At 40.3% G+C, this 24,126-nt stretch overlaps 1 protein-coding gene across 2 annotated transcripts; it reads right to left on the reverse strand.

Annotated features, from left to right (window-relative positions):
* Positions 1-947: 947 nt before the first annotated feature.
* C4H2orf80 (chromosome 4 C2orf80 homolog) lies at positions 948-23,754 on the reverse strand. Of its 2 annotated transcripts, none has more exons than XM_074071588.1 (9): positions 23,621-23,741; positions 20,848-20,969; positions 18,622-18,703; positions 16,784-16,866; positions 15,286-15,373; positions 14,826-14,897; positions 3,172-3,259; positions 2,762-2,880; positions 948-1,435 (listed from the first exon to the last, which is right to left on the reverse strand). In XM_074071588.1, exons 2-9 carry the CDS (start codon positions 20,886-20,888, stop codon positions 1,427-1,429), a joined length of 582 nt encoding a protein of 193 aa, XP_073927689.1. In that variant the 5' UTR covers positions 20,889-20,969; positions 23,621-23,741; the 3' UTR covers positions 948-1,426. The 2 variants fall into 2 exon arrangements, with proteins under 2 accessions (XP_073927689.1, XP_073927688.1); XM_074071587.1 differs by having other exon boundaries at positions 949-1,435; positions 23,618-23,754.
* Between the last annotated feature and the right edge of the window lie 372 nt (positions 23,755-24,126).

A 24,126-nucleotide genomic window follows, 5' to 3' on the forward strand; every position in this document is an offset into this window, starting at 1 on the left:
GATAAAGAAACAATAAAATTAAATTCCATAAATTAATTTTAAGCACGAATCTGAGCTAATGGTGAAAAGCAATTTTGGAAATAGATATATTTTGTCTTGAGATTAAAACACTTCTCTTTGAGCTAAAAATTAAAAAAATCTCCCAAGAGTCTGAGATACTTACAGAGCAGGAAAATGCAGGTGCTTTCCACTCCCCTCCCACTGCCACCCTTCTTTTTAAGGCTAATGTTACAGCTTGCCTGTGTTTTTCCTCAGCAATGTGTTGGCAGCTCACTGAGCCGAGGTGACTGTCTGAAGAGCTTACTCCATTGCTGCCAATGGAGTCAGGTCATCTTTCATCATTCTGTGCTATGAGTGTGTGGAAGAGGACATCAAACACCTGTGCTTTCACACCCAGCACAGCGAAGGCCTCTAAAGGCCATCAATCTATAGTTAGCAACACACTCACAGCAAATGTGCAGACGGTAAAAGGAGAGACACTAATGGCCACCAGGAAAAAATGCTGTCTTGTAACTAGGGGAACTGGACAAAAGAAAACTGGGCAAAGTCCTTGATCAGAGCCCTGGCAGCGTCTGCAAGGACCACAAATCATGGACACCTCCTCTATCTCCATCCTAATGCTTCAACTCTCTGGGTAAGTCTCGGGAACAACTATGATAAAGCCCAGTGTGAAAAGGGCCACACTGGTCTCCCCAGCTACAGCCCCACAAGGAAATATAGCATCATTTTCAGCAGAAATCAATAAGCCCATGCATGCTTTGCACAGCTAATGAAACGCTCTGCAGAAAGATATCACATTCAAACCTTAAGAAAGATATAATGTGGGCTGACATTCATTTCACCAAATTGTTATTACAAACATTAACAGGATGAGCCACATGCCTAATTAGCATTTCAGAAAAGTATGGAAAAAGTAAAGCATTTTGTTTCTAGAAGTCATATTCTATTGAGAGAAAGCTTGCACTCATTTTCCTCTTAATACTTTATTGAAATGATTTTACATTTTTTCCATTGCAGAACACAGTAAGGAAAATCAATGACAGATTAATTTTAGTTTGGATTAAAATTTTGGAACACTGCTTCCCATTCCACCACTTTGCAATATTCAATGCTAAACATTTGTAAAAACATGCTGCAGAGCCAGCCTGCCTGCTCTGACACAGAAATGCTACATACTCAATTCTCCAAGTCTCACAGTCACAATGAAGTAGCATTGGTTACATACACTTTTTTCCTCTTTTACCAAAATATAGCTGTCCAGCATGCTTCTAAAAGAAGAAAGTCAACATCAAAAATAACATTCAATTCAGTTTACATTAAAAGCTAACTGTAAAGAAAAATGTGCTGCCAGTTTTAAGATGATGTTTTTTGTCTGCTCCCAGAGGCTCCCAGAGGTTATGATGTTCCATGGTACAAGCTGAAGTTTCTAAGTGACCTGCAGAATGAAAGGATGATTTTTGTATCAAGCATATCGATATTACATAGGCATAAAATAAACACTAGCTTCCCACCTATAGGAAGTTATTGTTAGATCTCAGATACTAATTTATTGACAAAGATGAATTAGGGAAATGCAAGCATAAAAGGATTTCCATGGAACTCATATTCTTTGAAAAGTTCTTCAGAAATAAAGATATGGTTCTAGAAAATATATACCCTGGAATCTTATTATAACAAATATCTTTAAAAGAAAACTCAGTATGGTGGTAGTTCCCCACATGTGATCGCTCTGTATAACAATGCTTAATGAAAGGCTGTGATGTGACCAAAGAATTCGGGCAGTTCCTAAAGCAGTTCCTGTGACAAGGTTACATTTCTGTTCAGTCAGTGGTTTGCCTCTGGAACCTGAATAAACCCTGACTCTATGTGGTTCACTTGATTCAGAGACTCATATTTAAAAAAAGGTCCAGTACAGCAATCACACTAAGTAAAAATGTATTTCATGTTTCAACTTAAAAACAAACCCAATTTATAACTCAGTGTATCCACTTTCAAAATTCCCTCCTCCCTTTCCCACCTTACAATCTTCCTGCTCCTCTGGAGTCTCTCGTTCAACAGAGCCCTAAAATGTTCCAGACCCCGAGCTGAGACTACTCCTCTGGTTCTTGCCCCTCTCAACTTTTTTTAATTACGTTGACCAATTTGGTCTCTGTGTCTGCTTTTTACATTTCACCTTTCCATTACTGTTGAAAGCCCAGAGCAAGGAGAACAAAGAGTCTTCCTTTGCCTTTCTCTCAACCCTGTCAATCTCTGACCATTCTCTGAATTCTGCAGCATAACTCAAGAATCAGACAGGACAGGAACAGGGGAGATGCCATGCAGGAAAGATGAAAATCCTCATTTGTGACAAAAATGGAATTCTGGATACAGATATTAATATAAACCTCCTCATATTCAAACCAACAGAATAACAGCCAATTGTGAATATTACTTTTCAAGTGCTAAAAAGATACTCATGACTAAGATTTGCTTACGGTTAATCCATGACAAGCACTGTTCTAACCTCCTAACACCCATAAACTCAGTTAATCATCCTAACAAGTTTAAGAGGTAGGTACCACTTTTCCCCATTTTGTGGAGGGGGAAACTAAGGCACAGAGAGGTCAAGTAACCTGCCAAAGCCACAAAGCGGGTAAGTAGGGGTCCTAGTTTCAAAACCGAGAGCATCTAACTCCAAAAGCTCAATTTTTAACCACAACATAAGCAAAGTTCTCCCAAAACATCTAGTATCAGTTTGGTGCCATTTATGTTTTTTACCTACTTTGTTCTTTGGCAGTGTGTATGAGAAGCTTTTGAATGACTTCCATCCTGTGACCTTTGGCTCTTCGGTAGAGCGGGTGCTGACGGTTTTGTTTCTTGTTCCCCTTCTTAACTTGACACCTACAGACACAGGTAGTATATCTGTATTCAAACCTTTTAAAAATAAAATGCATCCACCCACAGTTTTTGATTTCTCCCCTCCATACTGTTTTGTTCCCTGCACCCAAGGAGCTGACAAATAAAGGCTTCCTGATTTTGGTAAAGCAGGGGCACAAGTCATAAAAACTCCTGGTTCTTTTTAATTCCACCAGACGGAAATCTATTTCCCATTGTAATTTTGACCTTTCCTTGTGAGCCCACCTCCCAGTTTTACTTAAATTCCTCTGAGCAGCTGGAAGTCAAGAGGCTTACTCTGTTTGCGGGCGTATTCTGCGGCTTTGGGCGCTGTTAACATGGCAAAGGGGTGCAAGGAGCAGCGGAACAGGGGATTCCGGGGAACCTGAAAGGAAGACAGCTCTGCTTTTAAAAGCCACATGTGCTTTGTGTGGTTAACACCCACCAGCTATAGCCCCTGACCTGTCTAACCTACCCAGAGTCCTTGACTTTAACAAAGGTCCATTGGTGAGGCACTTGAGACATTTGACCGTGAACTTGACGCACTGCCTTTGCTGCTGTACTTGATTCCAGTTGCCTAAATAGCTCATCACATCCACATACTCTTCACAGTTCCCTTTTCCAGGAAAACCCACTTCCTCTCTTTCTACCAGGAGACTCCTGCTTTTCCTTTTCTATGGAAAAACATCCCCTTTCCTGAGAAACTTAACCTTGACGCCCTCATTCTCTGGCCCCAGGGCCACCTCACCCTTGCTGACTGTCCGACTCACTCCTCTGGGGACGCAAGTATGGAGTCACCTAGAACAAAGCCACAGTGTGGTGGCTGGTTATGACCCACGCTGCCTGCCCCAGGCTGGAACATGTTGCTTCACTTATTCCTTCAGCATGCATTCCGTTAGCACCTGGCATGGGCCAGGCTCCCAGCTGTGGTTAGTGAGGCAGAGAAGAGGCTCGCCCTGCTGTGACTGAGTGATGAAAGAGAAACAAGGAGCCAAGACAAGCCTTAGACAAGTGGGGTAATTGCATGTGGGGGAGACGGTGTGTAAATGAACTAAGCAAGGTGACTTACTAGCAGGTTATGGAGCAGCTGCCACACAAGCAGAATGGACGGAAGAAGGTGCTGGAGGGGAGCAGAGTTCAAGACCTACAGCACCCGGCATTGGAGGAGCTGAAGAGACATTCCAGGCAGAGGGAAGGAAAAGGACTTCCTGGATAAGCCAGTGGTGGGGATGACTATAGATGAGGATGAAGAGGGGCAGGACCCAGATAGCATGGGTCCCTGTTGGTCATAGGTATGAAGCTGGACATTGTTATTGGTTCCAAGGTGCAGTGGGAAGCCATGGAACTTTCTTTTTCTTTTTTCTCTTGCTTCTTTCCTTTCCTTTCTGTTCCTTTCCCTTCCTTCCTTCCTTCCTTCCTTCATTCCTTCCTTCCTTCCTTTCTTCCTTTCTTCCTTCTTTCCTTCCTTCCTTCGTTCCTTCCTTCCTTCCTTCCATACTGGGGGTTTGAACTCAGGGTGTAATGCTTACTAGGCAGATGTGCTACCACTTGAGCCACTCTACCAGCTATGGAAATATTTTTAAGCAGTGATCTGACAAAGTCAGATTTAGTTTCTAAAAAGATCACTGTGGGGCTGGGGAGTGGCTCAGAAGTAGAACACTTGTCTAGCATGTGCCAGGCCCTGGGTTCTACTCCAGCGTGACCAAAATTTTTTAAATTTAAGAAGAAAGGATCACTGGCTGCTATGTGGGGAACAGCTCGGAGGGTGGAGGCAGGGAGGCTAGTTAGTTTATTTGACTTTTAACTCCAGGGCCTTATAGGGTGTCTAGCGCGTAGTAGGCCCCCAAATGTTCCCAACTAGTTGAATAGCTATCATTCTAGTCATGGCACTGGTGAGCAGCATGGACTATAGTATCAGAATGCTTTGTTTGAATACAAACCGCATCAGTTACAGCCCATGTGACCCTAGGCACACTCCTGAACTTCTTTGTGTGACACTAATAATCCTGGTGACTGCCTGATAGGGGTGGAGTAAGGACTGAAGCTAGTTTATGGAAAATGCTTAGTATTTGGGCTTGGCATGCAGCACCATACTGTATATTAGCTTTAGTGATGATGATGAAAAATCATTATTATTTATATTTCTCGTCAACACCACCATCTTTCCTGACTCTGATTGCACAGAACTTCCATGGTAGCTCAGTGGGCACCATTTCCTATACAGGATCCTGCTCCCCTGCCAGAGACAGCTCTAGTGAATTGCTGACAAGTAACTAACGGGAACCAGAAAGTCTGAGCTTAACACCCCTCTGCAGAATCGACAACTTTCCTTTTGCCTGTTAAGTCTGGCATCATATTTTTGGTAAGGGCTTTTATTTCTAAGGAACAAAAAGTGATTATAAAATTCTCAAACATGCCTGCATTTCAGAATATATGCTATCATATTAACAACAGAGTCATATATAATTGAGGCAAACATCAAGAGACAAGGACAAGGAAACAAATCCCATTTTTACATTTCCAAGCCAACATTCCTCTATTTTACCACCCCAGACTTTTAGTGGTCACATGCTTAAGTCTAGCTTTTTTCTCTTCAACAACTTTGTAGTTCTACATTGTTTGTTTTAATTGCTGCGTAATGTTCCAATATACAACCTATTTATCCCTTCCACTATTACGGGTATTGGATGGTTTCTAGTTTTTGTTTATTATAAAGCGCTGCTTTGAACATTCTAGAATGTCTTTTGGTGAACAGGTGTCCACAGTTCTGCTTGGATACATACTTAGGAAAGGAACTGATGTATTGTAGTATATGCACATGGTTAGCTTTAGAAGATGTTCCCAAATGTTTTCCCAAGTGATTACCCCAATTTATATTTTCTTTAGAAACGTGAAATCTCTGATGGCTCCATGTACTCATCAGTACTTGATGCAGCTTTCTATGTCAGCTCTTCTTGTGGGTGTGTGGGGATATGACACTTGAATTTTCATTTTCCTAGTCACTATCAAAGGCAAGAACCTGAGCTTCTGTAGTGGCTCAAGTGGTAAAGTGCTTACCTAGCAAGTGTGAGGTCCTGAGTTCAAATCACAGCACCATCACAGGCGAGAACTCATTCTTATTTATTGGTGGGTCATTCGTAACTCATCCCTTGCACAATGTTCCAATTTTTTGCTCCTTTATTATTTTCTGCTTTTTCTTATTTTACATACTGTAAATAAAAGTCCTTTGGCAGATGTTTGTAGAGTATCTTCTACTTCTTTGTGGTGTACCTTTTCACTATTTTAATGGTATTTTCTTTCACAGAATATCTTAATTTCAGTACAGCTCAGTTTGTCAGTTTTTGCTTTTATGGTTCGGGCTTTTTGCATACTGTTTAAGAAATATTCATCTACCCCAAAGTCACAAACATATTTTCTTATGTTTTCCTCCAGCTGCTTTATTGCTTTTTCTTTCTCATATAGATCAGGGCTGAGGTGTGGCTCAAGTAGTAAAGTACTTGCCTAGCAAGCACAAGGCCCTGATTTTAAATCCCAGAACCGCCAAAAGGAATAAATAAATAAGCAGGTCTACAATTCATCTGAAATTGATTTGTATTTCTGTTGTGAAGTAGCAGTCTAGGCACCTTTTTGCTCATATAGGGAATCCACCAGAATGAGCCTTATTTATTGAAAAGCTCATCCTTCCCTGTGACACCTCGATGTCACCTTTGTCATAAGTCAGGTGACTTATGAACACTTGAGCTCAGACTCTCTATTCTGCTTCATGGTCCTTTGGTCAATCCCTGAATCCATCCCTTGCCATCCCACAGCTGGATAGCTGGCCCCAATATCTGGTAATGACCCCTAGCTTTGCTTTCCTGTTTCAGGGTTGCTTTGTGCTTTGCTCTTTGAATTTCCTAATGAGTTTTATAATATGTTTGTCAATGTGTGAAAAGAGAGAGAGAGAGAAACAAGCTAGAGGGTGAAAGAAGAAAAAAGCTATGCAAACGCTCTACCCTTGAGTTGCCCCTCCCCCATCCTCTGTTTGTTATTTTGTTTTTGACATATGAAATTTTGTCTGAATTGGCCTCCAACTCTCCATCCTTCTACCTTTGCCTCCCAAGTAGCTGGGATTGTCGGTGTGTACCACTATGCCAGCTCTGAAGTATGTTTTTGACTTTATGAGCAATGGCATATATCTACATTCGTCTTCTCATTATTCCTAGTATATAACAATAAATTGTTATTATTTGAGGTGGTATCATTTTAACCTCAAACTTGCTATGTAGCCCAGGCTGTCCTTGGACTCTTAGATCATTCTGTCTCAGAATCAATATGTTTTGTTTTGTTTGAGACAGGGTCTTGCTATCGCAGGTTAGCCTCAAACTTGGTGTGTCAGCCTCCAAAGTCCTGGAATTATAGGAACGCACCACCAGACTTGGCTTGAATTAGTTTTTCCTATTGACTTTATATCCAGCAACTTTGCTGAATTCACTTATTAATATAATAGTTTATACATCCTTTTGGATTTTCAAAGTATGCATTATGTCATTTGCAAAAACATGATAGCCGTATTTCTATTATCCCTTTATTTTGTTTTTTAATTTTTCCAACTAGTTAAGATTTTCAATGTCATATTAAGTAGGAATGGTGATAGCAAATATCTTCTTTTTTCTTTTATTGTTGGGCTGGGTGGGGTATTGTGGCATTTACACAGGTCTTACAATGGCAAGTATCTTTGTTATTTGGTTATTTTTCTTATCTCAAGGAGAATACTATCACTAACTATTAAATTTCCTATAGTATTTTAAATAAAACATTTTATTTGATTAAGGAAAGTCTCTTGTCTTCCTTTGCTAAGTTATTTCTCAGTTGTGTAAAATACACATAAAGTGTATTTTATGGGTAGGTATCACCTAACCATTTAAGTTTTTAAACTTAATAACCTTTCTTGTTAAGAACAATTTTAAGTTCACAAAAAAATCGAGGGAACAGCACGGGAAGTTTCCACACATTTCCTGTCCCCAACACATGCAGCCTCCCCACTACCGGCTTCCTGTGCACACTTGTTACAACCCATGAGCCTTCATGGATACAGCATCACCAAGTCCAAAGGAAGTCTTTAAAAAACTGCATTTCTCAATGTTTTTTCAGAATATTTTTCTCCTTCCCTCTGTTAACATGACAAAATACACTGAATGATTTTTTTGTATTAATTATAAGATAATGAGGTTGAAGACCACACCATAGGAATGACTCAGCAGAGATGTAGAAGAACCTTGTTCTTAACAATTTCATGGAACTGTGGTACCAGCTTGGTCTGTCACTTCCAGACTCCTTTCATATAAGAAGGAATCATATGGACTTCTGTATTTCACTATTGCTATGGGGTTTCTGTTATATCACGCAGGAGACATGATTCAATAGTAAGTGAATTTGTGCAATTTTTGTTGACAAAACAGCTTATTATAGCCATCTTACCAGGGGTACTACTATTTTTTTCTCCACTTTTTATTCAAATGACAAAAATATTTATTGAGCATTTCATGTTGTAAAGAATTAAACATAAGTGTAATCAGAAAGATGACCCTAACACACAGAAAATAATTGAAAAGGAGGTTTCGTATTGTCTGAGCAATTATGTCTATGAAACAATCCTTCAGGAAAATGTGTGCCAGGATTAAGGAAAGGAGAATTGGCTCGTGTTTGGTTCTTGACACAGCTCCACATTCTAAGTATATGTATAATGGATATTTTTTGTGCTCTAGTTTATCTATTGGACAAGGTAGAACCTGAGGATTTCAAAGGTCACTTCTAGCTTCAATATTTTATTCACCTTCCTGTCCTGATAAGCTAATGACTCATGCAAGGCATCAACTTAGCTTCTTGTGTCGTTCATATAAGAACTATTTTAAAAATAGGATGAGATCTAAATCATAACTTAGAGTTAATCATATTCCCTAATACCTTCATTATCTCAATATGAAAAATTATTCTGATTATTTCTTAGTTCAACATATTTACTGGATGCCAAAGCACAGTCAACAAATGTGCTCCTTCTATCTGAAGGCTGAGAAGGAGGAGGAGATGAGGATATGTAAGGCAGACAGTAACTGGCCTATGGAAGACCTGAATAGGGGTTCCATCATCAGGGGATGAAGGGCAGACATGGTTATCATCATCTGCCTTTCAACCTGAAGCAGAAACTTACTAAAACATCCTAATGCTATCTCTGAGATGCAAAGTGGAGAGTTTCTGACCCTACATGTCAAAGCAATTAAACATATGCTTACGTTAATCAGATCTGCCAAAGTAAAAGCAGGGCATGTGGTCTGGGAAGAGAGCTTGTGTTGCCTAAGAAGTTTTGCAAATGTGATTGGGATGTTGCAGCATTATACTTTCTAAGTGTTTTAGTGTTTATGAAGAAAAAGGGCAAATTTCAAATGGAAAAAGTATTGGAAAATCTAGGACTTGACTAATTAGTCAATTCTATATACTATATATATATATTATACATATATTATACAATTCTATAGTAGTTTTTCTAAAAATAGAGACTCTGTATTAAAAAAAGAGAGACAGGCAGACAAATATGAAAAAGATGAACAAAAGACTTGGAGAGGTGCTTTACAGAAGAACCGTGAATAGTTGTCCATGGGTAATCAGAGAATACAAATCAAAATTGTGGTGAACCACCACAATATATTTAATAAGCAGAACTTTAAAAGCTTGAAAATATCCATGTAGATAACCTACATTGCTGAGAGAGTGGGTACAATATGGCCTATGTAGTGCTGAATACGCTTATACTCTATGGCTTAGCAATTTCCTAGAAATTTGCTGGCTGCACGAGGCAGACATATAAAAGAAATCACCCAAAAGTCTAAAACAGAAGAAAAAAAATATATATATCATGGTATATTCCTAAAGTGGAAGAATATCCTACAGCTATGGGTAGCAGCATGGGTAAATTTCTGAAAAATAATGTTGAGTCAAAAAAAAAAAACCAAAGAACAAAACAGAGATTGACACATTGCTATTAATTTATTTACATAAAATTCAAAAGACTTGAGGTATGGCTTAAGTGGTAGAATCCCTGCTTAGCAAGTGTGAAGGCTCTGAATTCAAACCCCACTATTGCCAAAAAAATTTCAAGAGCTGCAAAATTAAATAATATACTACTTAGATATACATGTGTGGTGAAACTATAAAAGAATAGTAATCTCTTGATATGTTTCCATTTCATATACTTGGTGTATTTGTGTGTTTGCTTGGTCATTATACTTTAAACATGCATGGTAAGTATTAATTTGGACACAATATTGATGATCTACTGACTAAGCTATACAAGTGGACATAACACTGAAGACATGTTTTTTAATCCCTCATTATTAAGATCTGTTGGGCTGGAGATGTGGCTCCAAGTGGCTGAATGCCTGCTTAGCAAGCCTGACACCCTGAGTTCAAACCTCAGTACAGAAAAAAAAAAAATCTGTTGATTTTTGTTTAAATCCTAGTTCCCTCTTCTTGTCATGAAACCACTTTCTCATCTCTGCACAATTCAGTCCGAGTCAACATCCTCTAAGAAGAGAGGGCACTTAACAGACTACTGGTGTGAGTGTGAGAGGGTAGAAAACAGGCCTATTGTAGGGAGGATATGCTACTGTTGGGAGGGAGGAGTCTGGCATCTGAGTGGAGGTAGGCTTGGAAATAACAGCACTGATTTGAAAGGCTCCCCTCTGGCCTTGTCATGGACTGGACATGCATGTCTCACTTATTTCTCAGGACAGCCTGGTGTGACTGGAGAAGGTAATCATGCCTAGTTTGGCATGCCCCTTTACACATGGAAAATCAGGAATCACAGACCTTAAATAACTCATCAGAGGCCACACAGCTAGCAAGTGACAGAGCTAGGACTTGACATCAGTCTGTCTCTGAAATCATGCTTTGAGCTTCAAATGTTGATTAGGACAGATGGGATGTGCTTCAGGAAGACAGAAGAGGCAGAGATCTTCCTGTGCTCTATTCACTGCCCTTGTCTTCTTCCTCTCTCTGATGTTCCTACTTTTAGTCTCTCTGCCTCCCTTTCTTTTCTTTGCTTTCTTTCTTTTTTCTTTTTTTGCTTTTTTCTCCATAAAATGGACCTGAAGAATATTTTTGTCGCTTGCTTTATTGGGTGAAGGAACATTTATGCTTTTTCTTCAGTTTAAATCAGGTAGGACATTTTATATTTATCTGAAGCTAGTTGTAAGTAGCCCTTACTTACGTAGGGTGCTTAGTTGAATTTTTTTCTCTGAGTCCAGAGTCCTTAGCAGAATAAAGCTGTCAGCAAAACACTGCTGCCTATCAGGAGTGGAGCCTGGGGTTAATAGTGAACAGTACTGAGCCTGTGATGCCTTTCTGCCACCAGGTGGCAGCAAATAGCCCTGGAAAGCCACCAAGCCTGAGAACTGTATCAGGGGCCATTCCAGTTGTGGGCAATTCTACATAATCTGATTAGTATTCAATAGGGTTTCAAGCTTTCGCTTGGGAAGTATTTTATCTGTTGTTTAGGAGACATTTTATCCAAAGGAATCAAAGGTCATTCAGATATATGCAGCAATTAAAGAACCTTTGGCAGTATTTTTTTTTAAACGAGCAACTCCTTCTAGTTAAAACCTCTCCCTTTCTCGCTCTCTCTTTTTTTTTGAAGGTACATTAAACCCTAAAGGACTGTTCTAAAATAGTCTCACACTTTAATTTGGAAATGCTAAAATTTCCATTGAGAGAGCCCACTCATTCCTTATTCAAGATATGGTGGAGGTCCCAGGGCTGAGTCTATGTAAGAGAAAAGCCAGGGCTGACATTCTGAAGGCAGGGAGTTGCTTAGGGGCTCACAGGAAAAGATCCTCACATGGCTGTAGGGCCACCCTTTGTGAGGCTTGGTTGCCCCAAATGGGCAAAGTTTACATTTTGTTAATATTACACATACATGCTTGATTAGCTGTTTATTATAATTTCAGTATTTAGGGCAATGGTACTCAACCAGATGTGACTTTTGATTCCTAGAAGCCACTTGGCATTCTGGAGACATTTTTTATTGTCACAACTGAAGCAAATATATTTGTATCTAATAGATAGAGACCAGACATCCCACAATACACTGACAGTCCCTAATTCTAACCGAATCCCTTACACACACAACAAATGTTTATCTGACACAAGCCAGGCATAGTGGCTCACTTCTGTAATCCCATCTACTCAGGAGGGGGAGATCAGACCAGACCCATCAAAAAAAGTAAGCAAGAACTCATGTTGATCAATAAAGTTGGACTTGTGAAATGTGATCCCAGCTAAGTGAGAAGCTCACATAGGAGGATTGCAGTCCAGGCCAACCCCAAACAAGTGACCCAATCTTAAAAAAACCAAAACACGGCTGGTAGAGTGGCTCAAGTGGTAGAGCTTAGCAAGTGTCAGGCCCTGAGTTCAAACCCCAGTACCACAAAAAACCAAACCAAAACAAAAAGAGCTGGGGGAGGAGAGGAGAGGTGGCTCAACTGGTAGAGTGTCTGCCTAACAAGTGGGAGGCCCTGAGTTTAATCCCTGGTAAAAGAATTTTCTTGCTCAAAAATGTCTTTAAAAATCCTGATATAGAAAAACATGGAAGAAATCAGAACTCCAACCATTCAGTAGCACAACCTTAATTATAACTACTGTTTTGAGTGCTAACCACTAGGGCTTCATTGGCACTCATTCACTTAACACCCCCAAAACCCCATCTGTTTTCCTGCTTTTACAGATGAAATTGATGCTTACAGAGCTTAGGAACTATGAGTAGGATTATTGTGCTTGTGATCTGTGCAGCTGGGATTGAAAGCCAGGCAGCGAGGCTTCTGAATCCTAGGGTTTAACATTACGCAAACTCGCAAACTGCCTTTCACATATAAATCAAGAAATGACCTCATGCCATGGCCACAAACCAATGGAGGTTCAGAACCTATCACTTGTAGTCTACACACATACACATGTGACTTCTATTGTTGCATTGTCTGGCCCACCTCTAAACAGATGTCTTCTTTTTCCCAGCCCCTTTTTGTGAACTTGACTCATTTAGGCTGCTCAGGCATTTGTATTTGTGAACCTTGACTGACGACCCAAGCAAGTTGAGGGGGTCACAGTGCCATCTCTTCCAGGATAAGACTTTCTGCATTTGTCCTCAGGCCATGGGAGCTGGAAACAACAAGTTAGACATGCCTGATGCCTGCCCTATACCTCCTCAGGCCCAGAAGATGAGGGGGAGAAAACAGTGACTCAACCAGAGGCTCACTATTTTGTGTGTGTGTGCTGGGGGGCTGGGGAAAGGAAAGAGCACAACCTGGAAGGGAGATTGCTGTAGGGAAATAAGCAGGAATGGAGCAGCGTGGTTTGCTACCCAAAGAATCCAGAGAGCTGAGCTTTCCTTAAAAGCAAAGAAAAACTTAGTCTCTGAGGAGCACTGGGCCCAAGATGGTTTATATCTCAACCAAAATAAGCCTCGAGAGAGGGTATAAGAATTGTAGGAAAGTCATCTTGTCTGACTTGCTCTTGGTTGTACACCTGCACCTACAACTACATTGAATGAGCAAATGGATGGCTAGATGGGTGGAATGAGTTGAAAAATAAAGTGGTCAGAGAGAAGGTTTTCTCCTAGTGATCAAGGGAGTTTGAGTCTCAGCACCACAATCAGTTCACACATGGATCAAGGTGATGGGAAGCTTGGTTTCAAATTTACAACAATTAGTAAAGACTTGGCTTTTAAGGTGGTCGTTGTGAGCTCTTGAGCTTTACATGATCCACAGCTTGCAGTCAGGTCTGCAGGTCAAAGAACTGGGAGGCAGGCATCCCTGTGAGTGTGGGCTTGGCCTGGCCCTGGCCTCCCTCCCAAATCCAGGTGGAGATGTCGCAAGTGACAGTGTGTGTAGAAAGCTCAGTGCGAGGGCGTTAGGTATTGGTTCTCCCTCCCCTTCCCTGCATATAAGTATCTAAAGGTAAAGGAATTAGTAGTTCGCCTCTAAATCACAGTCCATGTTAAATGCTTATTGAATTTTCATAACTCTTAAATGGCAAAAACTGAACCTGCAGCCAGATGCCCGTGGCTCTTCTCGCACCTGTAATCCTAGCTACTCAGGAGGCAGAGCTCAGGAGGATCACCATTTGAAGCCAAACTAGGCACATAGTTTGCAAGACCTCATCTCAGAAATACCCACCACAAAAAATGGCTGGTGGTGTGGCTCAAGTGGTAAAGTACCTGCTTAGCAAATGTGAAGCTATGAGTTCAAGTCCCCATACTGCAAAAAAACCCTGAACTAGTCTAAAATTATTCAGAAAACTTTCTTTCTTTCTTTCTTTTTTTTTAAGTAAAAGATCAGTATAAGGAGTCCCAAAGTGGGAAAGGGACCGGTCCTGAGTTCTGTAGTGGAAGGGTCAGAGCTTAGACCCAGGTCTCTGGACTCACAGGTCCTTGTTACTGCAAGCGATTTCCAAGCAGTTTCATGGGAAAGAGTTAAGTGGCAGCAGTAAACCAGATTCTTTATGCTGAGAATGAGCCAGGTCAATCTAGCCCAGTTCTAGCTGATACAGTACATCATTTAAGAGCAAATGATCCAAATCCACGTGACAAAAAGCATGAGTGAAACATTATATTAGGTCAAAGATCTGGACTGTAAGCCTAGTGCTCTATTTATTTGTCCTACGCAGCCTTACATGGACATGCTTATAATGACCATGTAGTTCTGAAGGAAGGTATTTTATAAACCTGTGTTACTCAAGTGAAAGAAATGTGGTTTTGTACATTTTTGTATAGAATTGTTATTTCATAACTGATGCCTGAAAAATACATGTAATAATAATAAATAATAATGTATAATAAATAAATAATTTATTTATAATAAATGTATAAACTCAATAAACTGTCTTTCAAAATTCCTTATATGATAGTCCCATGTCATTCTTACCTTGGTAGTTCCAGAATTGGCAGAAGAATCAGCCCCGTAAATTTTAAAGACTTCCTCAATTGGGACACTGTTCTGTTTAACCAACAACAATATGTCGTCATATCACGGCTTTTGTTTTATTATAAAACAAAGATATTAAAGTTCCAGTATGTCTAGTACTGTATGTAATTGCATGGGCACTAAATAAATACCTTCTGAGTGAATACATAAATCAGTTTTCCAGATATCAATTAGTTACATCTCTTGTTCTTTCTTTTTCTTTTAGTTACTTAAATAGATGTTTTGCAATATGGTGTAGAAGTAAAAATATTTTTATTATGTCTTTAAAAAAATGAAGCATTTATTATTAGTAAATCCTAAACATTTACAAAAATTCATTGGAAACATAGCATAAATATGTATTAATATCAAAATGCACATAGTAGATCTGAAATCTCCATAGATGCAATAGTGTTCTTACCATTAAGAGTCCAGCATAAGATGATAAAATCATTGCTTCTCGTTCTCTACGGTTTGGATATATGGGTCTGCCATGAAATGGCATTTTCCTAAGGAGGAATATGAATAGGTAAGAGTGGAGAATTTATTCTTGTTTGTGGTATTTGGGATTGAATGCAGGGCCTCAGACTTGCTAGGCAAGCACTCTAGCCACTTGAGCCTTATCTCAGCCCTTATTATTATTATTTTTTGACATCTGCTAAAGTTGTGATAATAGTCCATAAGCAAACTGTAATGGCTGCATGCTGCCCACTGATTTATACAATTTATATGGCTTACCCTTCATCGGAGAAATACACACTTTCAATTTTTAATCTTCCAGTACTGGTGATGAACTTGTCTTCCTTAGCCATATTTTCATAGCTATCAAACACTGGCAGACTGGCCACGGTTGTGGATGTCCATAGTTTAGCTAAGCAGTGCCTTTTCCCCTTCTTGTGGCAATTTTCTGGGGGCAATCTGCCCTGCCCTTCTGTAAGCCTCTATGCTTCTAGGGAAGTTGAAAATATCCCTAAATTCCAAGAATGGAAAGCGTGCTGCCAACTAGCCAGTGTATTCCATTCCCCAAGACAAGCCAGGGCAAGCACAGTCTTTGAGAAAATTTTTTTTTGGTTTTTTGTTTATTAAATCCACCCTCTCCTGTACTGAATGTTTTAATGACAAGAACTGAAACTAAGAATGGTGTCCACCCAAAGGATACAGAGGCAAATGGTAGATCCTAGTGACATTAGTCAAGTTTTGAACTAAACTATGCTGAACACAGACCTTTTCACAGACTTTTTCCGGTAGAGGCAATCAAATCTACCACTTCCCTGATTTTTTGTTTGTTTGCTTAAGGTTTCTCAAAATGGATTTTCTGTTTGTTATAACAAAACCCTTGCTGCTCCATTCAGGAAGGACCAGATGTGTCGTCCAAGGCCATGGAACAGAGAAAAAGAACTGGTGTCTGGAACAGATTACATGGTCCTGGCTTCAGAACTTCCCTCAACACTATGCGTGGGGAGAAAAAGTCAATAATCCTGGAATGGAAGTTATTCCATGATTCAAACAGTTCAGCTCTGGTGCATGTCTGTTTACATACTCCAGAAACTGGGTTTGATTATCTTTAGGGAAAAAAAATAGTAGCCTTTACCCACAGAGCTGACAGTTTTAAAAATCACAGCATGTACACATGAAGCATAGTCATGTATGTATCTCAGTGGAATATTCCATGCAAGAAAGTTTTAATGTAACAAAAACCAATTAGTAGAAATGAAAATACATGAACACATCTATGACTTCCTCAAGCTTGCAACTGTGGTATTTCATTAAGTTTCTAGTTGAAGGAGGATTTTCGCTCTGGAAGTGTTTTCCAGTCAGAGTTCCTCATGGTGGAAGATACCAGATAGGGCTGGAACTTCCTCTATCATTAATCACAGTCACATGTTAAGAAGAAAAACAACAAATGTATTTCAACTTACACTTCCTCCCGCTCCAGCCAATTCAAGTCTTCTGAGTGATCCAGCCATTGCAAAGCAATGCTGATGGCCAAGTCATAGTGTGCCTGGGAAGGGGGAAGTACGGAATGCAGAGGAGAGCTTAGACATTGACCAAGGTCTCCCTGACCCAGTGATGATGGCACTGCTAAGCCTGTTCTATCTATCATGTCTGAGATGAGAAGGGTCATTACCTATGTTTAATAACCTGAAGCTCACCAGAAATACTTCAGGATCTTCAGGCATTAAATTTATCTTCCACTAAAACAGTTATTTGATTTCTGTGGTCCAGAAAAAAAAAAGGCTAAATTAATGAAGAGAATACTAACCTCGGTTCTGGGCTGGGAAATGTGGGCTCAAATCTAGGTATTGCCAACAACTGGCTTATATTCTTGGTGAGTGAGTGATGCTCTCTGGGCCCACAGCAAAAGGTGAAGTTGAGGAAAAAGGGTTACAGACAGCCATTCTGATTCGGTACTGTGTCAGAAATGTGCTTCCAGGGCACAGGGAGGTGTGCAGGAACTTGGAGGAAAAGACAGTTGTGTGCACTGGGGAGGTAGGGACAATCCTGGGAGGCTTCAGAGGGGAGGCTTTCTTGGACCTTGGGGATGAGGAGAGTTTCTACAGATGGAGGACAACCCAGGTGCAGGGACCAGTATGAGCAAAGGAGGGGAGGTAGACCAGATGTGGTGACCTGCAGAGAGTCTCACAAAGCTTTATGCAGCTAAGGATCAATGTGGGTGTTCATTCTTGTATTACTGATGACTTTTTCCTGGTAATTTCTAAGAGTTTTTGTTCATTAAACATATTTACGATTTATCTATGCAAGTATAATCATTCTTTCCTTCCCATCCCCAACACCCAGAAAAGAGAAGGTTGGTTTGGGTTTTGTTTATTTTAGCTGAGTTTTAAAGTTCTAATATTCTCTAAGCAATACAGTTATTTCTTACAGGGACTGAATCAAACTGACACATGCACCTAAATAAATAAATCAGGGAAGTCGGGCCATGCTCAGTTGTTGAAACTGAATCCAGAGTTCGATGCCTGTATCAGTGGCAATGGCATCACTTGTATGCTCATTAGAGCACAAACTCCCAGCCCCACCCCTTCCTTGAACCAAAACAGCACTGTGATAAGACTCATTAAAGTTTGACAAGCACAGCGCTAATCTATTTAATTTCTCTGTTTAATGTGGTGTGTACAGAAGAAAAAAGGCTTAAGTACAAACTTAGCTCCAAAGAGGTTTGAAAGTCAGTGAGCCTTACGTTAGTCAGATGGGGAGAGCAGAGAGAACTGTCCTTACTATCCTTCTTATTGCAAGGATAGTAAGAGGGAAAACTGGGATTTGACCTTTCTGTGATTTCTTCCCTAATTTCTGTGCCAGAACTAGCAGAACCTAACACAAACTTGGATCTCAGCATGACTAACACAAGAGACTTTAGGATTTGTTTATTGCTTTGGTCTCCTCCACTAATGCAAATGGAAAGGAATGATTATGTGTGAGAAGTACATGATAGCTAATTTTGTCAGAAAATTTTAATAACATGAATTTATCTTGCACTCTTTTGCTTTTTAATTTTTTTCTCCCCTTAATAGGATTTTTATTTTCTCATTTTTGTTTTTGCTTTCTGTTTTGTGTGCGGAAATGACCATGTAGACAAACTTAGAATGAGGAAAAGATGAGGAAGAGGACGTGTGTGCACACACATGTGTCTTTGTGTGTGTATATGCTAGCCTGGCTTACTATATAAGTTCCATTCTTGTTCTGTCCCCTTCGTACACAAGAACACAAATGTGAGTGGCATTGACATGCCTTTCTTTACCATATCATCTAGAAAGGTGAGTTGCCTTCTTCCTTTTGGGTCAAATTCATTTTCTCGAAGTCTGATGCCAATATAATCTCCCCTTAAAAGCAAGAGAGCAGCATTGAACCATTGTGGGTGACATGGGGCTCAGTCTGCCCAAACAGGCTTTCTTCCCAACTCCTCCCTCTGAGACCAAATTCTGACGGATGTCACTGATTTTCTGGTAGCTGAGTTAATATTCAATTTTTGTTTCACAGTAATCCTGCAATGCTGCAGGTATAAAATGTCTAACCAAAATTAACTTAAATCACATTTATCTAAAAATTAAACTCAATGTTCAAACAGAATTTTCAGGAAGTATACCAAATACCCATATACAGAAAAGATTTTTTATAAGACTAGGTTTGAGATCCTCTATTTAAAACAAAGGTTTGCTTGCTGCCCATTCTAAGTTCAGGCAGAATGTCCAAAACTGATAAATTGCAGACACAGAAAATGCTACAGAGATGTATTTTTTTTGCTTTAAGGCTTGTCCTCATTAGACTGCAAATGCTCTCAGGAGGAGTTATGCGTAAAAACCTAGTTATTCCAATTGGTGTATCCTTATCAGATTCATCCCTAACAGTGACTTTTATACAGGATTCAAGTTTGTAGGCAGGTGCTCTACCCATGCCTACAGCCCTTATTTCTCTGGTTAGTTTGAAAATAGGATCTTGCTTTTTTGCTCAGGCTGGTCTGGCCATGATCCTCCTACTTTAGGCTTCTCACTATAGCTGGGATGATGGGCATGAGTTATCATGCCCAGCTTTGTCTGTTGAGATGGGAGTTTCATGAACTTTTTTGCCTGGGCTGGCCCAGAACCACAATCCTCTCTATCTCAGCTTCTCAAGTAGCTAGGATTGCAGGCATGAGCCACCTGAGCCAACACCAACAGTGATTTTATCTTAAATGCTATGTTTATTATTTTCAAGTATCTCCTCATTATTTATTCATTTATTGGCAGTACTAGGGTTTGAACTCAGGGCCTCATGCATGCTATGCAGGCGCTCTACCACTTGAGCCACTCCACTAGCCTAACAGTGACTGTTAATAAAAGGAGGTAGATATGCACAATGGGAAGAAAAGAGAAAGGGGCATCATATCCCTGGATACAGGGTCTGTGAGGCTCATCATCAAATCTTACAATTTTATATGAGGCCAGGGCTGTTTGTCTGTTTATCACACTGGGACACCTTGAGCTAGTTTACAGTGGAGGATAATGCTTGGTTTTGGCTTCTAAAGCTTTCTTTTAAGTCATTAAATTTTTCTAGATTGAAAGAAATTCTTGAGTTTTTGCTGTATCATTGCAAGATACCTTAAAGTAGCCTAAATGTATTCTTTCTACATACAAGTAAATTCATGTCAGTTTGAAATTATAATTCACTGAATGAGATACAGAGAGGAATTGGAAATCCTGATTTATGGTTTATTCTTTGTTACTATTTTGAATTTCAAACACATATGTGTAAATATGTGAATTCATACATGGTTTACTCCCACGCTTCTTAAGGATGTAGTAAAAGACATTTACCTTCACAGGCAGAGAGAGAACATTTGATGAGGCCTGTAATAAGGTCTTTAGTGAAAAAGGTATTTTGCCTGTAGTACATATGAAATAGAATGTAACATCTTTTCCCCCTTTTATATGGTCTGTGATTTTTTACTAACATTGTTAAATACCAAGTCAAAGAAAAGCTACGATGGAGGGGGAAAAATTCCATGGGAAACTTGGTATTTCCTGAGTTAGCTTGAACAAGTTCAGTAGTCAAGAAAAAGGAGATGCATTATTTGGCTGATAAGGCTGACAATAAAAGAGGCAGAGGCTGCAAGTTAAATGCTGGGCCCTTAGGTACATCTTCTCAGAATCTCTCCTTTATCTTGTATCTGTAAGTTCTGCCCCTTTCAATGGTCCCTCCTGACACCACAGGCTGAATAGGCTGTGGCTCTGTTCTGAGGCTCTAGAATGGGGGTGTCTCACATGTGCATGCTGGCAGCAGAAACACCCCCCCAAAACATTCATCGTCTTGCACCATTGTGGGGCCTCCCTGGCAAGAGACAAAGGCCAGACCACCTTCTGATTTTCTCCTATAGTGCTGGAATAGAGTCTTCCTTAGCTTTTTACCCACTTGCCAATATCCAAAGCACCAATGACAACCTACCAAATGCCAAGAGTCACAAATGAAAGTCATTTTCAGGAATACTCACAGTAGCTTTTTCACTTCCTTCTTTATGAGCCTTCTTTCCATGACCCAAGGCTTATCCTGCTGAGCAGGTTACCTCCAGCTTACACTGTGTCTGATATCCTTTGGGGAGACTCAGCCTAGAAGCTACAGCAGCAAATCAGAGAGAATCTGAATTAGGGATGCTGTTGCTCCAAATACCAGTCATGGAGTCCTAGGTTGTGGAAGGGATCTGAGGGGGAACAGGATTTAGGCCTCTTCTACAGTAGGTTCCAAGTCAGAAAGCTGTCCAGAGGCTAGTGCACTGTACCTTGTATCTATCTGACATCTTATATTCCTTCCAAGGTTTTCTAACACTTATTATGTACTCATCCTTACAATAATCTAGCATATAAATGAGAAATGGTTCATGTGGTCATTGATAAAAGCCATTTGGGCAGAAGAACTCTGGGAACATGGATGATTTGTGATCTGAATATGTTGGCGGTTTCCTGCGTGCACTCACCATGGTGACTCCAGTGTGTCCACCCTGGGAGGATGGCTCATGATGGAGCTTTTTTTTAGAGGTTCTTGAAAAACCATGTGATCATGATAAATTTGTCTTCAATTCCCACCATAACTTTGAACCAGAAATTTAAGATCAGTTGATTGGGTCAAAAGGGGTTTGAAGTCACAAAAAGGAGTTTATAAAAATCATCACGTTTGAAAAGGAGGTATTCAGTGATAATTGTAAATAGGAATCAACTCTATTTGTAATGTTGTATTTCTTTAAATTAGATTTTAAGCACATTGTGATGGTTACTTTTATGTGTCAACTTGGCTGGGCCATGATGCCTAGCTATTTGGTCAAACACCGTTTTAGATGTTTCTATGAAAGTGTTTGTTGGATAAGATTAACATTTAAATTGATGGATTTTTGACTAAAGCAGATTACACTGTGTAATGTGAGTGGGTCTTACCTATTCAGCTGAAGATCTTGAAAGAACACTGACCTCTCTTAACATGAAGGAGTTCTTTTTTTTTTGCAGGTCCCCTTATTAAATAGGTAGAATATATTTTTCTCTATCCTTTGTCTTTGTGTTTGACCATGTGATTGACTTATTTGGCCAAAAGAAATAAACATGAAGGAGTTCTGTCAGCACACAGCCTTTATATTCTAATTGCAACTCTTCCCTGGGTCTGAAGATTGCTGATTTCCTACATAGATTTTGGACTGCCCAAGTTTCCACAATCATGTGAGCGAAGTCCTTAGCATCAATTAATCTCTCTCTCTCTCTCTCTCTCTGTGTGTACATTGCATGTGTATGTGTGAGCTGACCAGGTGTCTGCAGTTACCTGTGCGTACACACACACACACACACACACACACATTCTGCTTCTCTGGAGAACACTGAATACAACACAGATATGACAAAAACATTATCAGCTATTTTGGTTCTGGAATGGAAAGTCCCTGGATATTCATTAAATTACCCTTTGTATTTTTAAAATTTTGCATACACTTTTAAATCACGTTAAAGATAGTTGGAAAAAAAGTTTAGAAACTTTGCTTGACAATTGTCATACAGAAACACTGAGATTCATTTGAATAAGCTCTCTGACATCAAGCAGAGGGTAACCGGATGCCACTCATTCAATTCATGAGCATAACTAAATTATTTTGAATCCTTCTGACTGCTGCTACATCTGCTTCTGTCCTTTGGGAATGGTGAGTTAGTGGTTAAGGAGAAAGCCTGGGAAGGAAGTAGATTAACTTCAGACACTGCTATTGCTCTCTGCAGAGAAGTCACCTGGAGGAGGACCCGCAAGCCACAGAGGTGACCTCATTCCTAGAGAAGGAAAAGCCCTGGCCCAAGGAATCCAGAGGGCAGGGTGAGGTATCCACTCCACCACTGACTGGCATAGCCACGGCCAACACCTCAGTCGCAGTGCTACCAAAAAATGATAGGCTTGGATAACATCACCTTTCGCTCTAACATTCTCTCTCACTCCATAAAGGAAAAACACTTGTTCATAGGACATTTGTCCTACCTCAGGTCTGTGAGGAAGTATGCTCAACTAACTTTGAAGCCTAAAATGTGGAAGACTCGGCATTTGTCTTAACCCTTTCTTGTAATTCTGAGCAAGCCCTTGAATTTCAGACTTAGAAATAATAAAATTTGAGTCTTTAGTTGTTGCAGCTTCATCTTAGCGCCCCCCCCTTCCAGTTCAATGTGGCATCAATTCAAAGGCTTAAATATTTTTTTAAAAATGAGTATCTCCCAACCCAAATCCCTAGGCTGGAGTCAGGTGATCCTACAAGGTGGCCAGCTAGCTGGGTCACCATAGACAGGTGAATTTTCCACTCTGTTTCTTGCTTTTCTTCCTCTACAAAACAAGTATCTAATGATTGGATTGGTTCCTTCTTACTGCAGAATTCGGTGATGTACATGCATGGGGCAGCTTTCTCTTGTTGAAAAAGGGTCATTTACATAGACTACTCAGTTCTGATTGAATTTGGCCAATCACCCCTCTTTTCTGTCTATAGAGCATTAAAGAAAACTGGACCAGTGGCTGGAAACACACACAAAAGCAGTACTGAAAGATGTCATCTGCCTTCAGGCTTCAGCTCTTTCATAGAGACAACCTCCCAGAAGTCACAGCCCCCATATTCTAGAGGAATTCCATGCACTGCGGAATCTCTGCACACCCCATGCGGGTCCCCCTGCAACCCTTGTAACTGTGGCACACATCTCTGCCACGTTCTATTAGGTGCCCACCGGGCTCTTCACAAATCCCCCTGGAGAATCTCTCACCACCTGTGATGATGGCGGTGCTTTTGTTCTTTCTCTGCTTCCTGGACGAGCTTGAGCAGAAGCGGGCTTGGACTGGTGCTCACAGACATCCGGAAAGCAGAGGATTCTTCCTGGTTGCTAGGAAACCGGGATTGGATGGAAATAAGGTTTTTAAAATACCCCCACACACACCCTGAAGGAGGGGGCTGCTATATGATTGAGATAGGATTGTGATCCTGACCTGAAGTTCATGTATCTTTTTACCTGAGTCATCTTAGGTGTCCCAGCTAAATGATTAATCAGAAAACTGAGATGATTCGAGGAGGTCACCTCCTCAGGACTTTATTATAGCACGTAGCTGCAGATTCAGGAGTCAGCTGACCAGTAAGATCAGCTGGAAAAGCCAGTGGAAGTCAGGCTCCTCCATACTTAAGGTGATTCTACTTGGTGACTACAGACACAGAGCAGTAAAAGTCCTGAGGAACGGTCACCTGGGTCCAGACCATCGCCACATTTCCTGCTGGGTCGTC

Source organism: Castor canadensis, chromosome 4 (genome assembly GCF_047511655.1).
Source record: "Castor canadensis chromosome 4, mCasCan1.hap1v2, whole genome shotgun sequence".
Classification (NCBI taxonomy): domain Eukaryota; kingdom Metazoa; phylum Chordata; class Mammalia; order Rodentia; family Castoridae; genus Castor; species Castor canadensis.

Bases quoted from the DNA above. Each gene is read 5' to 3' on its own strand.
- C4H2orf80 (XM_074071588.1), bottom strand. From the start codon at position 20,888: ATGGAAAGAAGGCTCATAAAGAAGGAAGTGAAAAAGCTACT. The intron at 18,704-20,847 runs GTGAGTATTCCT...CTTGCTTTTAAG, and splicing joins AAGGAAGTGAAAAAGCTACT to GGGAGATTATATTGGCATCA. The intron at 15,374-16,783 runs GTAAGTTGAAAT...ATTCCTCCTTAG, and splicing joins TGGCTGGAGCGGGAGGAAGT to GAAAATGCCATTTCATGGCA.